At 36.5% G+C, this 16,092-nt stretch overlaps 1 protein-coding gene across 1 annotated transcript in view; it reads right to left on the bottom strand.

Annotated features, from left to right (window-relative positions):
- COG5 (component of oligomeric golgi complex 5) overlaps positions 1-16,092 on the bottom strand; it is a 305,665-nt gene that overhangs the window by 286,273 nt on the left and 3,300 nt on the right. The window contains 4 exon segments of the mRNA XM_021682942.2: positions 5,899-5,968; positions 6,070-6,124; positions 10,774-10,831; positions 14,174-14,313. Coding sequence (XP_021538617.2) covers positions 5,899-5,968; positions 6,070-6,124; positions 10,774-10,831; positions 14,174-14,313 — 323 coding nt within the window.

The raw sequence follows: 16,092 nt of genomic DNA, 5'->3' as shown, positions 1-16,092 counted from the left end.
TAAGTTATTCTATACCTACTAACAATATGAAGAGAAAACTTAATTTAAAAAACCTACAGGGCGCCTGGGTGGCTCAGTAGGTTAAGCATCTGCCTTTGGCTTGGGTCATGATTACAGGGTCCTGGGATCAAGTCCTGCATCAGGCTCCCCGCTCAGCAGGGAGTCCGCTTCTCCCTCTCCCTCTGTCACTCCCTCCCCATCCCTGCTTGTGCTCTCTAATAAATAAATAAAATCTTAAAATAAATAAATAAAAACCTTCATTATTTCCTTTATGGAGTCAATTTTCAAAAACCAATTCTATATAAAATAGCAATGAACAATAGAAAAATAGAATTTTTTTAAAAATACCATTTAGTACAGTAACAAAACAATATTTAAAGATAAATTTAACAAAACCAAAATCAAAATATGGCTGAAATTAAAGAAGACCTACATACACATAGAGATAACATATTCATGGGTTAGAAGATTCAATATTGTTAAGATGTCAATTCTCCGCAAATTCACCTATGGATGCAGCACATTTCCAGTCAAAATCCTAACCAGCTTTCCAGATGTCCATCAACAAATGAATGGATAAAGAAGATGTGGTATATATATATAATGGAATATTACTCAGCCATCAAAAAAATGAAATCTTGCCATTTGCAATGACATGGGTGGCACTAGAGAGTATTATGCTAAGTGAAATAAGTCAATCAGAGAAAGACAATTATCAAATGATTTCACTCATACGTGGAATTTAAGAAACAAAACAGAAGAGCATAGGGGAAGGGAGGGAAAAATAAAACAAGACAAAATCAGAGAGGGAGACAAACCATAAGAGACTCTCAATCATAGGAAACAAACAGGGTTGCTGGAGGGGGTGGAAGGATGGGGTAACTGGGTGATGGACATTAAGGAGGGGACATGATGTAATGAGCACTGGGTGTTATATAAGACTGATGAATCACTGAACTCTACCTCTGAAACTAATAATACACTATATGTTATTATTTGAATTTAAATTAAAAAAGTTAAAAACTAAAAAATAAATTTTAAAAAGAAAATAATAAAGTTCATCAAGATGAGTACCAGCCAGAGCTATGAGATTAGCCTTGAACAAAACTGACTTTATTCTAAGAAGAACTTGAATTATCTTGCTTTTCATTGTAATATGGGTTTGCAATCCTAAAACTACCTTTTTGTACTCTAGGAGTGAGACAAAAATATCGCCAATACTCTCAATAAAGAGAATAATGGGAATAAAATAAAAATAACACCTCTTACACTACAAAAAACAGAATAAAATATTGTGTAAGAAGAAATTTCTAGTATATTAAAAACACAAATGATACTAGAAAAAAAATCCTAACCAGCTTTTTAGTAGAAATTAGTAAACTGATTCTAAAATTCATAGGTAATTGCAAAGGTACTAAAATAGTATCCTTTTTCAAGATCATTTGGCTGAAAGAAGACTTAGTAAAAAGCTACAGTAATCAAGATAGTGTACTATTAATATAAAGGCAAAAGACTAGATCAACTGAAGAGAGTAAAGAGTCCAGAAACAATCCCACATATTTAGCCAATCAAATATTATGAAGGCAACAAAAAAATTCAACAGGGAAAGAAAAGTTGTTTTCAAGAAATGGTGCTAGCAATCCATAAAAGAAAATTTGATAATTTGAACTTCATCAAAATTTACAATTTTTCTATTTCAAAAGACACCACTTAAAAATGAAAAGTCAGGGGCGCCTGGGTGGCTCAGTCCTTAAGTGTCTGCCTTTGGCTCAGGTCATGATCCCAGGGTCCTGGGATCAAGCCCCGCATTGGGGTCCCTGCTCCCCGGGAAGCCTGCTTCTTCCTCTCCCACTCCCCCTGCTTGTGTTCCCTCTCTTGCTGTCTCTCTCTGTCAAATAAATAAATAAAATCTTAAAAAAAAAAAAAAAGTCAAGCAATAGACTGGGAGAAAGATTTACAAATCATTTACTGGGAGAAAACATTTGCAAATTATATATTGTAGCATAATATATAAAAAAAATTCCTAACTGGGTATTTATCCAAAGAAAACAAAAACACTAATTCAAAAAGATATATGCACCCCATGTTCACTGGAGCATTATCTGCAATAGCCAGGTTATGGAAGCAACCCTAAGTGTCCACTGATAGATGAATAAAGAAGACATGGTGTATACATACATACATACACACACACACACACACACACACACACACACACACAGAGGAATATTGTGCAGCCATAAAAAGGAATGAGATCATGACATTTTGCAACAATCTGGATAGACCTAGAGAGTATTATGCTAAGTGAAATAAGTCAAACAGAGAAAGACAAATATCATATGATTTCAATGATATGTGGAATCTAAAAAACAGAACAAACATAAAAATCAGAAACAGACCCATAAATACAGAGAACACACCGATGGTCAGCAGACAGGAAAGGGTGAGTAAAGGGGAGTGGGAGGTACAGCCTTCCAGTTATGGAATGAGTAAGTCACAGGGATGAAAGGTACAGCATAGAGATTACAGTCAATGGTACTGTAATAGTGTTATATAATGACAGATGGTAGCTACACTTGTGAGCACAGCATAATGTACACAGTTGTTGAATCACTATGTTGTACACCTGAAACTAATGTAACATTGTGTGTCAATTATTCTTCAATAAAAAAAAACCAGAACAATAAGATAACCCAATTTTAAAACGCCTAAAAGAGGGGTACCTGGGTGGCTCAGTTGGTTAAGCGACTGCCTTTGGCTCAGGTCATGATCCTGGAGTCCCTGGATCGAGTCCCGCATCGGGCTCCCTGCTCGGCAGGGAGTCTGCTTCTCCCTCTGACCCTCCCCCCTCTCATGTACTCGCTCTCTCTCATTCTCTCTCTCTCAAATAAATAAATAAAATCTTTAAAAAAAAAAAAAAAGCCTAAAAGATATGAATAGACTGAGTTAACTAAAGAAGATATACTAATGACTAATAAGCACATGAAACGATGCTCAATATCATTAGCCGTTCACGAAACATAAGCTAAAATCCTGATGAGATACCACTGTACACCCACTAGAAGGCCCATAATCAAAAAAGAGAGAACACAAGTGTTGGTAAGGATGTGCGGACAATGGAACCCTCCTACATTGCTGATGGCAATATAAAATAGTATAGGGACTTTGGAAAACAATATGGCAGTTCCTTAGAAAATTAAACAAACTTACCATACAACCCAGCAATTCCATTTTTAGAAATCTACCTAAGATAAATGAAAGCACAGGTCCATGCAAATACATGTGAGCAAATGTTCACAGCAGCATTATTCATAAAAGCCAAAACTAGAAACAATCCAAATATCCACCAACTGGTGAATGGATGAACAAAACGTGTTACAACCATAAAATAGAACAGAATTCACCAATTAAAAAAAAGAATGAACTCCTAAAGACATTCTGCAACGTGGATATACCTCAAAGGCATTATGCAAAGTGAACAAAGCCAGACACAAAAGACTATATCTTGTACAATTCCATTTATATGAAATGACCAGAAAAAGCAAATCAATAGAGAGAGAAAATAGATTAGCGACTGCCTAGAACTGGGAGTGAGAATAGGTACGTCATGATGGCTGGAATAGACTGAAGGTTAAAATCTTGCCTTTTGCAACAACATGGATGGAGCTAGAGAGGATAATGTTAAGCAAAATAGGGCAGTCAGAGAAAGACAAATACCATATGCTCTCACTCATGTGAAATTTAAGAAACAAAACAGATGAACAGAGGGGTGGGGGAAGAGAAAAAGACAAACCAAGAAACAGACTCTAAACTATAGAGAACAAACTGATGGTTGCCGGAGGGGAGGGAGGTGGGGGAAGGGGGAAATAGCTGATGGGGATTAAAGAGTACACTTAACATGATGAAGGAAAAAAAAAAAAATGATAAAAAAAAAAATTCATGGGTTGAAATCCTAACCCCCAATGTGATGATATTAGGAAGTGGGGACTTTGGGTGGTGATTAGGCCATGAAAGTGAACAACTCATGAATGGGATTAGTGCCCTTATAAAAGAGACCTGAGAAATCTCTCCTGCCCTGTCTGCCATTTGAGGATACAACAAGAAAATGACTATCTAATCATGATGAGCACTGAGTAATATATAGAATTGTTGAATCACTATATTGTACACCTGAAACTAATGGAACACTATATGTTAAGTATACTGGAATTAAAATTTAAAAAACTTAATTTAAAAAATAAAAAAGAAAAGACAATGATTATCTGCAACCCAAAAGAGGGCCCTCACTAGGACATGATCAGGTTGGCACCCTGATTCAGCCTTCCAGCCTCCAGAACTGTGAGAAAGAAATTTCTCTTTATAAACCACCCAATATATAATATTCTGTTATAGCAGCCCAAATAAAATAAGACAATGGCCAACAGACCTGAGGGATCTTTTTGTGGTGATGGAAATGTTCTCAAACTGGACTATGGTATGACTGGCACACTCTATAAATCAGCAAAGACATTAAAGTAGTTATTTTAATAATATTCTGTATGTCCAAAAGGTTAAGTAGATTAATGGAAAGTAAGAAAAGACCCAAATCAAATTTCTACAGATAAAACAAAAATGTCTTAAATGAAAAATACACTGAATAAGATTGGGGCAGATTAAACAGTACAGAAAAAAATGATAAGTGAACTTGAAAACAAAGCAATAAAAATTATCCAAAACAGAACACACAGGGAAAAGAGGACTGTGGAAAAAAAATGAACAGAGAATCCAGTGATCTGTGAGACATTCTTAAGATGCCTGGTACATTTGTAATTGCAGTCCCAGAAGGAAAGGGGAGGAACAGAAAAAATATTTGGAAAAATAAAGGTCATAAAATCACTAATCTAATCAAAAACTGAATTTCCAAAAAAATGCACAAGCACTCCTATTAGAACAAGTTATAAGTTTGGGTTCCTTACATTTGGTCACGGCATAAATGTTAGGTTTCTTCCTGTTCTCTATTGAACAAATAATTTCGAGTCTTAATAAGTTAGTAAATTATTAGGGCGCCTGGGTGGCTCAGTCGTTAAGTGTCTGCCTTCGGCTCAGGTCATGATCCCAGGGTCCTGGGATTGAATCCCACATCGGGCTCCCTGCTCAGCGGGAAGCCTGCTTCTCCCTCTCCCACTCCCCCTGCTTGTGTTCCTGCTCTCGCTATGTCTCTCTGTCAAAAAAATAAATTAAAAAATCTTTAAAAAAAAAAAGAAGTTAGTAAATTATTATACACTGTAATAATAAGAATGAAAATAATTCACTTGAATGGTTCAGATTTGTATTCTTTTAAACTGTGTATCTTGGGGTGCCTGGGTGGCTCAATCGGTTAAGCATCCAACTCTTGATTTCAGCCCAGGTCATAATCTGAGGATCGTGAGATCAAGCTCCCCTCATCCGGTTGGGCTCCGTGCTGGGTGTGGAACCTGCTTAAGATTCTCTCTCTCCTGGGGCGACTGGGTGGCTCAGTCAGTCAAGCATCTGCCTTCAGCTCAGGTCATGGTCCCAGAGTCCTGGGATCAAGCCCCATGTCCGGCTCCCTGCTCAGTGGAGAGCCTGCTTCTCCCTCTCCCTCTGCCTGCCTCTCTGCCTACTTGTGCTCTCTATCTCTCTGTCAAATAAATAAATAAAATCTTAAAAAAAAAAAGATTCTCTCTCCCTCTCTCTCCCCCTCCCTCTCAAAAGAAAACAAAACAAAAAAACCCCAAAAAACCCCAAAAAACCCTGTGTATCTTATTTTAAAGCTCTTTAGTATTTTTCCCCTTTCATCTCATATCCCCTCATTTCCTCAGAATTCATTCTCTTGAATTTGTCCACTTATAAGAACAAAATAAATAATAAAGTATAAAGAAATGAAAAGTGAGAACCTACCTGAAGTCTTGCGAGTTGTGCAGTCCTGGCTACTATTTTATTGTATGGTTCCACGATTTTTGCTTTCATCCTAAAGGAAAAGAAAGAGAGGAGTGACAATAAAATCATCTTCAAAATATCAATGGTTAAATTTCTTTCCATTCCACTTATTTACAAAATGAACAAAAGTACCTATCAACAGCTCCCTGTAAAGCTCCAATTCTTGTCTGCATCATCTGAAGAACACCTAGGAAAACATAATAGTTTCCATTACTTTACAAATTTACAAGGGCTCCAACTGGGGGAAAAAATTGTATTAAAAGAAAAAATCATACATGTACACATACCCATAGATAGAAAAATTTCAATTTTTTCTGCCACCATCATAACTTAAACAACCAATATCTTTTACCTGCACTATTTTTAAAGCCTCTGAGTAGTCTCCCCCTCCAAATCTTGTTCCACTAAACAAGTCTGACAAATGGAGAGTGACTGAATAAGGAGCATAGGGTTTTCCAGTTTGGGTGATGAAAAAGTTCTGGAACTACATAGTAATAGTTGCACAACACTGTAAATGTAATTAATGGTACTAAATTATACTATGTATGAAATTATGTATAGTATGTATGAAATCACAGTTCATGTGTATTGTATTATAGTCACAAAAGAAGAAGCCTGAGTGTTCTTTAAAGGTGCACATTGTAGCACAATATTCCCTGCTAAAACCCTTCCAGTCTCCCCTTTGCTTCCATGTCAAAACTAAAGTCCACAGCTTGGTCTTCAAGGCCCTGCACCATCTGGAAATGGTGTACTTTCTCTCCAACACTCAACTGCACTCCCAAGTTCCCACTAGATAAACCCCCACTATTCATCAAGCCTTGGCTTAACAGAAACAATTACTAAAAGATCCCCCAACTGATTTAGATTTTCTTGTTATTTTCTTCTACAGCATACATTTCCTTCATGGCACTAATCACATTAGGTAATTACATATCCACTTGCGTATCTGTTTAATTTTTTACTCTCTCACTAAACTGTAAATTCCTGGAGGCTAGGGAAAGTGTATTTTTCATTCACTACTGTATGACCTGAGCTTAACTCAGACTACTTCCAATGGCAATGAATATTTATTAAATTAATTATATGCTAGATAAGTAATACACATGGAGAGCAAGGATAGTATCGTCTTTACTCTCTACATACACAACATGATAGTTAACTTCTTACAAAACTGTAAAAATATTTTCAGGAAGATAGATTTTAAATTTTACTATTTTATATACCTGAAAATAAGCTTTTAAATATTACAGTTTTAATTATTTTGAACTCCACTCTTGAAACTCAGTTTTCACATTTAACTGGCATAGCTGTAGTTTTAAACATAACATTCTAAATAAACGTAGGTACAGAACTCTGTCATATATTAGATGAAGTAATAGTAGAACTAATAAACATTATCAGATACAATTAAGCTTTAGTATGGCTCAGTCCAGTAGAATCCTCTTGGGACCGGAGAATTCCCATTTTTCTGCTGGTTTTATGGTTCCCTGACCTTAAACCTCCAGGAATGAACCGCCCTTACTTGTTATCATCACGTCCCTACATCTTATTCTCTCCACAACCCACTCTCAAATAGACTTTCATATACACTCCACCAAAATAGATCTCATCAAGGTCACCAGAAATCCCCCAAGGTGCCAAATTCTATTGTCAGTTCTATCTTGCTCAATTCTCTGAAATTCACAACACAGTTAAACCACTCCCTCCCTAAGACATTTTTTTTCCCTCTGGGCTTCCAAGTTATCACACTCCCTGGGGTTCTTTCTGTTGTATTAGTGGCTCCTCCTCTGCTAGAGTCCTACATGCTGGAGTACTCCAAGATTTTATCCTCAGTTTCACTTCTCCATCTACAATGTCTCTTAGGGATTTCACCCAATTCCAATGTTTTAAACACTATCTATTCAATAAAATACCAATTTTATACACACACATCCACAAATATGTACACATATCTACATAGATTTTGTCTGCCTATGTACGTACACACACACACACACACACACACACCTCTAATTTAAGACACCCAAGATAACTTCTGTCCCACCCCCGCCCCATCAAAATTATAATTCTCTCCATTCTAACCCATCTCAGTTACCCATACCATCATCTATCCCATTTTTCAGGTTAAAATCTTAGGAATCACACTTGGTGACATTTTTCCCTCAGCCCTTTCATCTCCCATCAACAAACCCTATCAGCTCTGCCCCCATTTTATCCCACCCACTTTCCTCTCTCACATCTACCACTCTAATCCAAGGCACCATCATTTCTACTCTTCTGGTATCTTCTATTCTTTGGTACCCCTGATTCTACTTACTTTCCTATAGAGCCATCAGAGAAAACTTTTTAGAGCATTAGTCTTATACATCATACCCCTAATAAAAACCCTCCAATGGTTTACCACTGTATTTAGAATGAAAAAATCAAAATTCTTTCCCAAGAACCTCATCTACAATTCTCTCCCTCATTCATTAAATTCCTCTCATACTGGCCTTTTTTCTGCCCTCATACATCCCAAGGTAATTCCTACCTTCCCATTTATTGGTCTCGCAGTTTACAACACTCTTCTCCCACTTTTCAGGTGATGGCTGTTTCTCATCATTCAGTTCTCAGCTCAAATGTCATTTTCTCAAAAAGGCCTCCCCTGACCATCCTAGCTAGTAAGTAAGGGACTCCCCTTCCTCCACCCAATCATTCATTTTATTTTCTTTGTGGGACTTAAAAATATCTGAAGTTTCCCATTTGTGTATTTTCTTTGTCTGCTTCCCTGCATTAGAACATAAGTTCCATAAGAAAAGTGACTCTATTGTTCATAGGTGCCTGGTCCCTAACAAGGTCTCAGTTACTGTTTAAGTGAACAAATGAAGGAATGAGGATATCTCTTTTCAATAAAATAGGGTTAATTAAATATACCTCTAAATCCCGTAAGAACAGGGACTCTGTTATAGCTGTCTGGAACCTAGCAAATTCTCAACTAATATTTAAATGAATAAACGAATGAAAATGAATAGGTGGCAACTTTTAATAAAATAGGTTCAATAAACGTACTACCAAACTACTTACGTAGCAAAAAAAAATTCAGTATTTGGGGGGAAAAAAGCAGATGAAGTAGAAGTTGGGATAATATTTCTTTTCAAATACAGATCACTTATTTTTCAGTATCTCAAATTTCTAGTAAGTGCTCAGAAATACACATCATGCCAAAATGAATGCTAATTCATGCTTTGACGTTTTATGTTCAAATAATCCAGAGAAGATGCTTAGATTATCACAAGAACTCAGAGAAGGCAGTCTTTGTACTTCATGTACTCATCCAATGGATAGTCATTCTAACTCAGTCTAACCATATATTTTAAATGTTATAATCACTGAAAGCATTTTGGGAAAAACAAGCACATTATAGACCTAAACAAATATAAGAAAACCACAATGAGAACTATTTCTGTTGTGATGATTCATCTACTCCTAAATACACTCAGAATCAATGTACTACTAGCCATTCTTATGAGTTTTACAAATGAAAAAATCACTTATCATTTGTTTTTAAAAAAAAAATCACCATTAAAACAAGATATTATTTACTTGCTTCCAGAAACACACAAAATATTAGGAGATTAAAAATAATTAATTTCCAATAGGAAGTGGTCAGTACTCAGTTTTCCCAAAAACATAGTCTGATATCCATCCTAAATATTCAAATAACAAACTATTATTCCCTCAAATACTAAGTTCTTCATCAGGATGTCTGAGAAACAATATACATGCTGAGAATAAGTTAATGCCTTTGAGTGCATAAGAAATACTGGGGGAAGCATTAAAGAATATTGCATCCTAGAAAGCAATATCCTTCCTCCTCAAGAATTTGATCAACATAGGGAATATCACTTAGTTTTCTTTTAATGTGTAAGGATTAATAATAGTAATCACAAGTGATAACGTAAAACATATTAACATTCCATGTTTATAAGACATAGTTTAATTTAATCAAGAGAATGAAAAATTCATAGAAGATTTAGCCAATCAAAAATATTAAGACTCATAAAAATAAAAATCCAATGTATTATTCTTTTTTTAAGGTTTTATTTGGGGAGAGAGAGGGAGTGCTCGCGCACATGCACGCAAGTGAGGGGAGAGGGAGAACAAGAATCTCAAGCAGACTCTGCACTGAGCATGGAGCCTGACTCGGGGCTCAGTGTCACAACCCTGAGATCATGACCTGAGCTGAATCAACAGTCAGACGCTGAACCAACTGAGCCTCCCAGGTGCCCCCAATGTATCATTATTCTATTATACTTTCATTGAAAAAAGTTTCAGAGAAAGCCAAAAACAAGGAAAGTATTCAAGCCTACTTCCACTATTATTCACTCTGGTGGTACTGATGTTTTTATTAATTAACAATTTTCTGTTAATTTTATAGAGGCACTAAATATGTGCCAGGAATTGTTCTAACCATTTTTCTAATTCACTTAGCCCTCAAAATAATACCATATAGGTACATTTTAATATTCCTCCTTTATACATAAAAGGGAGGCACAAAAAGGTTAATAACTTTCCCATAGTCACATATCTATTAGGTGGCAAAGCAAGGATTTGAACCCAAATAGTTTAACTCAGAGGTCAATAAAGTTTTATTAAAGTTTTATTGGGACACAGCCACAATCATTTAAATATTATCTGGCTGCTTTCACTCTGCAACAGCAGAGTGAGTTTAGTAGTTGCAACAGATATGGTATAGCCTGCAAAGTCTAAAATATTTACTATCTGATCCTTAACAGTAAAGGTTTGCCAGTCCCTGGTCTAGCTCAATCTAATTTATAGTACTTAATGGAAACATACCTTCCAAAGACTCAATCCCAGTTGCTTGTGCTAGTAAATCTTCATGTCTTGCAACAACCTGAAAATTAAGAATTTGCTGTATTAGGTACTTTTCTTTGTAACCACAAGGTAGAATAAAGGTCTCTCTCCATATTAGACGGCGCAAACACCAACACAGAAGAAAAAAATACAGGTGATAAAGGTTTACTTGAGATGAGTTATTAGTAGAAACACAAACACGCTTATAGTTGAACATAGAGCCGAAGAAGACACAGCCTTTTCACCAGCCCCTTGCTTTCCTAATGGGAAGTGCAGGTAGAGTTGTGCCAAAACTGAAAACAGAAAATAAAAAATAAAAAAACAAAAAAAAACCCAAACCAGCTAATTTTTGCCATGCTATTATATGCTTTGCCTGTAAAAATGTTTTTAAACATTAGATTCTCTTAGTTCTTGAACTTAATTCAGCATATTCTAATCTGAAAAGATAAAGCAGAGTCAGTATCACCTATCCCTCAACATCTCTCTGTTTTCAGTTTCCCAGGGTCACGGCAAATCCTTTTCCCTGTGCAAGACTGGTTTTTTTTAATGAAAATTAGGGCAGTGTGAATGATCACATCAAAAACCCTCAAAGTTTAAGAGTTAAAGACCACATGCAAGAGATTCCTAGAAATATCAAGAAATCATACACATTTTTAGAATAATGCAAGAATCCTTATCATTTTGTACCTTTTCAATTCCAATGAATAAGAAGTTTCCTATCTAGGCTGGAAACTGAAGTTCCTAGTCAGCAAGGATTCATATACTGGAACCCCTACATCCTCCACTTTGTCCTGTTTCAGATATCACTGTTATTCTATCAAGTCCCTTTTTATCACATCCATCTAAAATAACCATTACTTTTGGTCTCCTACATCTGTTAAGATGGCCAGAACATGTCTGAATTCTCCCCAGTCCACTGATACGGTCATCGATGTGTCCATCCTAACAAGACTAATTTTAATTCTCTATTCTTCTTTTTCCTGTGTGAAGAATACTTTGGAAATGTTGAAACTCCTAAAACTAGACTTTCATAAACTCTCCTGCAGCCAGCTGGATGAATTTCCAAGAGATCTGAAGACAGAAAAGAAAGGAAAGCTATTTCCTTATTACTGTTTCAGCTAGTAATGAGCAAGGTCCTGAGACTTGAGAATTTAGAGATGGTTGGAAAAGCCGTATCAATCATTCTAGAATTTAGTTATCAGATACCCCATGGCAGAATTTTAGCAGTGGCAGGGGCGATAATGGCTGAATTTCCAGGCCTCCGCACTGCATCTATGAAGGTAGATCCTTCAACTCAGTACACTGGCTGACTTCAGAAGCATCCAGTTCTCTGTATTAAACATGTTCCTGCTTTAAATACCTAGAGTGGTCTCTGTTTCCTGTCCTAAGCCCCAACTAATACATACCTCATCACATCTTTTGTTATTTTAGTCATCTCAATGATATTTAAAAAAGAAAATTATGGGTTTGGTTAGCATTATCCCAATTTTGCTTCTGCAGAAAAACGATTATAGCAGGTTCAGATCTCATACTAGGCTTCCACTTCATACTCCAGACTACTATAAGTGTAATTTGTCCCCTGTAAGAGATGTTAAATAAATTTTTAGTTTTTATTGATTCCTGCAAAGAGAGTACTGCATGCAAGAAATAAAGAAAATACCAATCATATTACTCAGACATAAAAAAAAGAATGAAATCTTGCCATTTGTAACGACATGGATGGTATTAGTATTATGCTAAGCAAATTAAGTCAGAGAAAGACAAACACCTTATGATTTCACTCATATATAGAATTTAAAAAACAAAACAGATGAGCATGGGGGGGGAAACAAAAGAGAGAGGCAAACCAGGAAACAGACTCTTAACTATAGAGAACAAACTGAGGGTTGCTGGAGGGGAGGTGGGCAGGGGATGGGCTAGATAGGTGATGGGGATTAAGGAGTAGACTTGTGATGAGCGCTGGGTGTTGTATATGAGTGATGAATCACTAAATTCTACACTTGAAACTAATACTACATTGTATGTTAACTAGAATTTAAATAAAAACTTGAAAAAAAAAAAAGAAAGAAAATACCAACCATAAAAAAGAATTTCAGGTGGCTATTACAAAGCCACCCCTGAGAACCCTAGGCAGAGTTAAGTGCATTCTCCTCTGCTTTTATGAACGTTTTGTACTATCACTTGCCTCTCATTATTTCTCTCTGTATCTGCCACTGGTCTGTGAGTCCTTGGAGAGCTGGGAAATATGTTCATTTTTCTATCCCCACAGCCTAATGTGAATCCTGACAATTAAAATATATAATTATAAAATTAAAATACATAATATATAATCAAAGTTAAAGTGACCTTAGAAGTCATCCCAGTCCTAAGCTACTCTTTCAATAGATAAAGTATAACACAAAAAATTTAAGTGAATATGTCTCCTGTTATACTAGATCTAAGTTTCCTGGTAAACAGTCTATATATTCATGCATTTGTTCATTCATAAATATTTATTAAGTGCCTACTCAACAGACAAAAGCCAACACTAGGAAGTATACTATAAAACTCCCTATAAAATTACAGAATTGTAGAAAAGGAAGGAACCTTCAAGATCTTCCACTCTAATCTCTTCCTCCTTATTCACTCCAACCCATTTAATAGATTTCCTTTTTTAAAAGCAAAACTCAAAGACATTAAGTGATAGGAAAGGTACCAGCACAGCTGAGATTAGGACCCATCTCCTAATTCCCCATATTGTGTTCTACCACAAATTTATCAACTTTCTATAATTTCAGCAAATATTACATTTTGCGTTCATAAAGTGGGAAGTGCCAATGTGAACACACCAATTTTTCTTATTCAGTGTTCTACTTCCAAAATTCCATTTCCTATTACTTTTGTCAAAGGCTTCCTATTTTTCAGCCCCCTATATTCACTGCACATCTATTAAGGTAGTGAAAACAAAGTATAACATACCCCTTTGGAGAGACTGGTATGTTAGTTTTTCAACTAAGAAAAAGTAGTTTATAGAAAACTTTTCAAAAACATACTTTGAAAAATAAGCCACACTGGTAAGTTACACATTTGCCCACTTAAATATGCATTTAGATTAAATAATGCAAGGATTACAAGTGATAAATTATCGTTTTAGGTTGAAGAATCCAGATGATCCAGAAGACTGGAAATACCTGGGGCGCCTGGGTGGCTCAGTCGTTAAGCATCTGCCTCCAGCTCAGGTCATGATCCCAGAGTCCTGTGATTGAGCCCCGCATCTGGCTCCCTGCTCAGCAGGAGGCCTGCTTCTCCCTCTCCCACTCCCCCTGCTTGTGTTCCCTCTCTCACTGTGTCTCTCTTTGTTAAATAAATAAAATCTTTAAAAAAAAAAAAAGATTGGAAATACCTGTAGGTGTAGTTCTTTATCCAACTGACTGATTCCTTGGGCAAGTTTTGCTAGTTGTTCAGCAATTACAGCCTGATGAATTGACTGGGAAGTATAAGTCTTTACATCAAAGTCTTCATTTAAAAAATCACTATAACACTCTAGGGGAAAAAACAAGGAAAAGTCTTTAATTATTAATTGCACTGCACTAAACCACAGATATCAGACAACAAAACAATTACAGATAACAACATACTCTGACATCTTCTTAAACACCAAGAACTGTTGTAAATGAGAAGAGAGTGGTAACATTCACTGAGAGCTTACTGTGGGTGAGGCACTGACCCACACACTTTAAACATATTAATGCATTCAATCCTCACACAACCCTGCTGGAACTATCATTTCCCCCATTTCACAGATGAAGAGACAGGTAAAGACAGGGCATGCAACTTGTCCAACCTGTCTGAGATTTGAATCCAGGCTGCAGAGCCCACACTCTGAACCCCTATATTACACTGCTAAAAGTTAACTTTTACCAGTGAGTCAAAAGGAACATATTGAGTAGAAAATTAAAAATTAACTACTAACCATAGCCTTTAATGCAACAAGGTCACTGACAATGACCTCAGGCAAATTGACTATATTTGATATTTATGGTCTCCAATATCTCTAAATCAATGCACAAATGCTGTCATAATAAAGTGAAGCTGGAATTTTAACAGAAATAGGCAAACACAAACTTTCAGGTGTTACTGAAACTAAGGATTTATGGGTAAAATAACTAAATGGAAAGACGGCCTATGTTCAAAATAGACCCTTAATGAACCCAAAAAAGTGATGCTAGGTATTAAGATATCTTTCAGTACAGAAACCCAAAAATCTGTGGGTGAAAAACAAATGGAGAGAATTAAGAGGTAAAAATAGTTATGCAGAACTGAGCTCAGTGTAGGTATAAAACCACTATCTTCCACCCGTGTGGGAGATAAGGTAAGACCACCCTGACAGAGATTATAAAACTAACAAGCAACCATTGTCTCTATCCATATAATGTATGCTCCATGAAGGCAAGAGCTTTGTTTTGTTTACTCCCACATCCCTAGAGCCTGAACAATGCCTGACACATGGCAGGTGTTCCATACGGTTAAATGAATCAATTCACCTATATATCAGCTGCAAGTAGCATTCTGCAAAGAGCAAAGACTCATTCTTGATGATTCTCAAAGTGAAAGAAAAACTGCTACTTTGGCCTTAATTCTGGGATCCCCATTTCCTTCCAGTTTGCCAGGGAGTTTTCAGAATTAAGGATCTTGCGAGGCAGCTAAGTGGAGAAGGCTACTCCAAGAAGAGGGAAGGTTTAGAAGCAGCAAATGCCATAGCATATTTTGAGAAATAAGGGCAACGCTGACATCAGTGTGTCTAGATCATACTGTGTGTGTGTGCTGGGCAAAAGGGAAAGAATGAGAGTTCAGGTTCCAAAGGAAGGCTGAGAGGGCAGTTTAAAAAGAGACTGGTAAAGACTTCTAAAGTGTTCAGACTATATCTCACTGAGGTTAAAGATAAGAAAGAGCACTGTCAGCTTTGTGTTTCTGGCAGCAGTATGGAGGATGACTGAAAAGGGATTAGTCACACAGTGGTGTGCTGGAGCTGGCTCATATTGGCTCCTGAGAGCCAACGGTTCCATTTTCAGGAATTGTGTGAGCTAGGGGACATCACATGTAGGCATCTTAAAAATTGACCATGATGAGAGTATTTATAACATAGAAATTGGCATACACTACAAAATCAGGGCTTTTCCTATTTTACCAGAAAGCTGGTTTACCAGTACACTCATGTAATAGACCTGCAGAGGCCACCAGTAAGGTGCTGTTAACAGCCCAAGGGACATGATGAAGGCCTAAGACAATAGCCCTAAAAAAAAAAAAAAAGTGACTAATTTG

Source organism: Neomonachus schauinslandi, chromosome 12 (assembly GCF_002201575.2).
Source record: "Neomonachus schauinslandi chromosome 12, ASM220157v2, whole genome shotgun sequence".
Taxonomy (NCBI): domain Eukaryota; kingdom Metazoa; phylum Chordata; class Mammalia; order Carnivora; family Phocidae; genus Neomonachus; species Neomonachus schauinslandi.
This window is presented reverse-complemented; position numbering and strand designations above follow the sequence as displayed.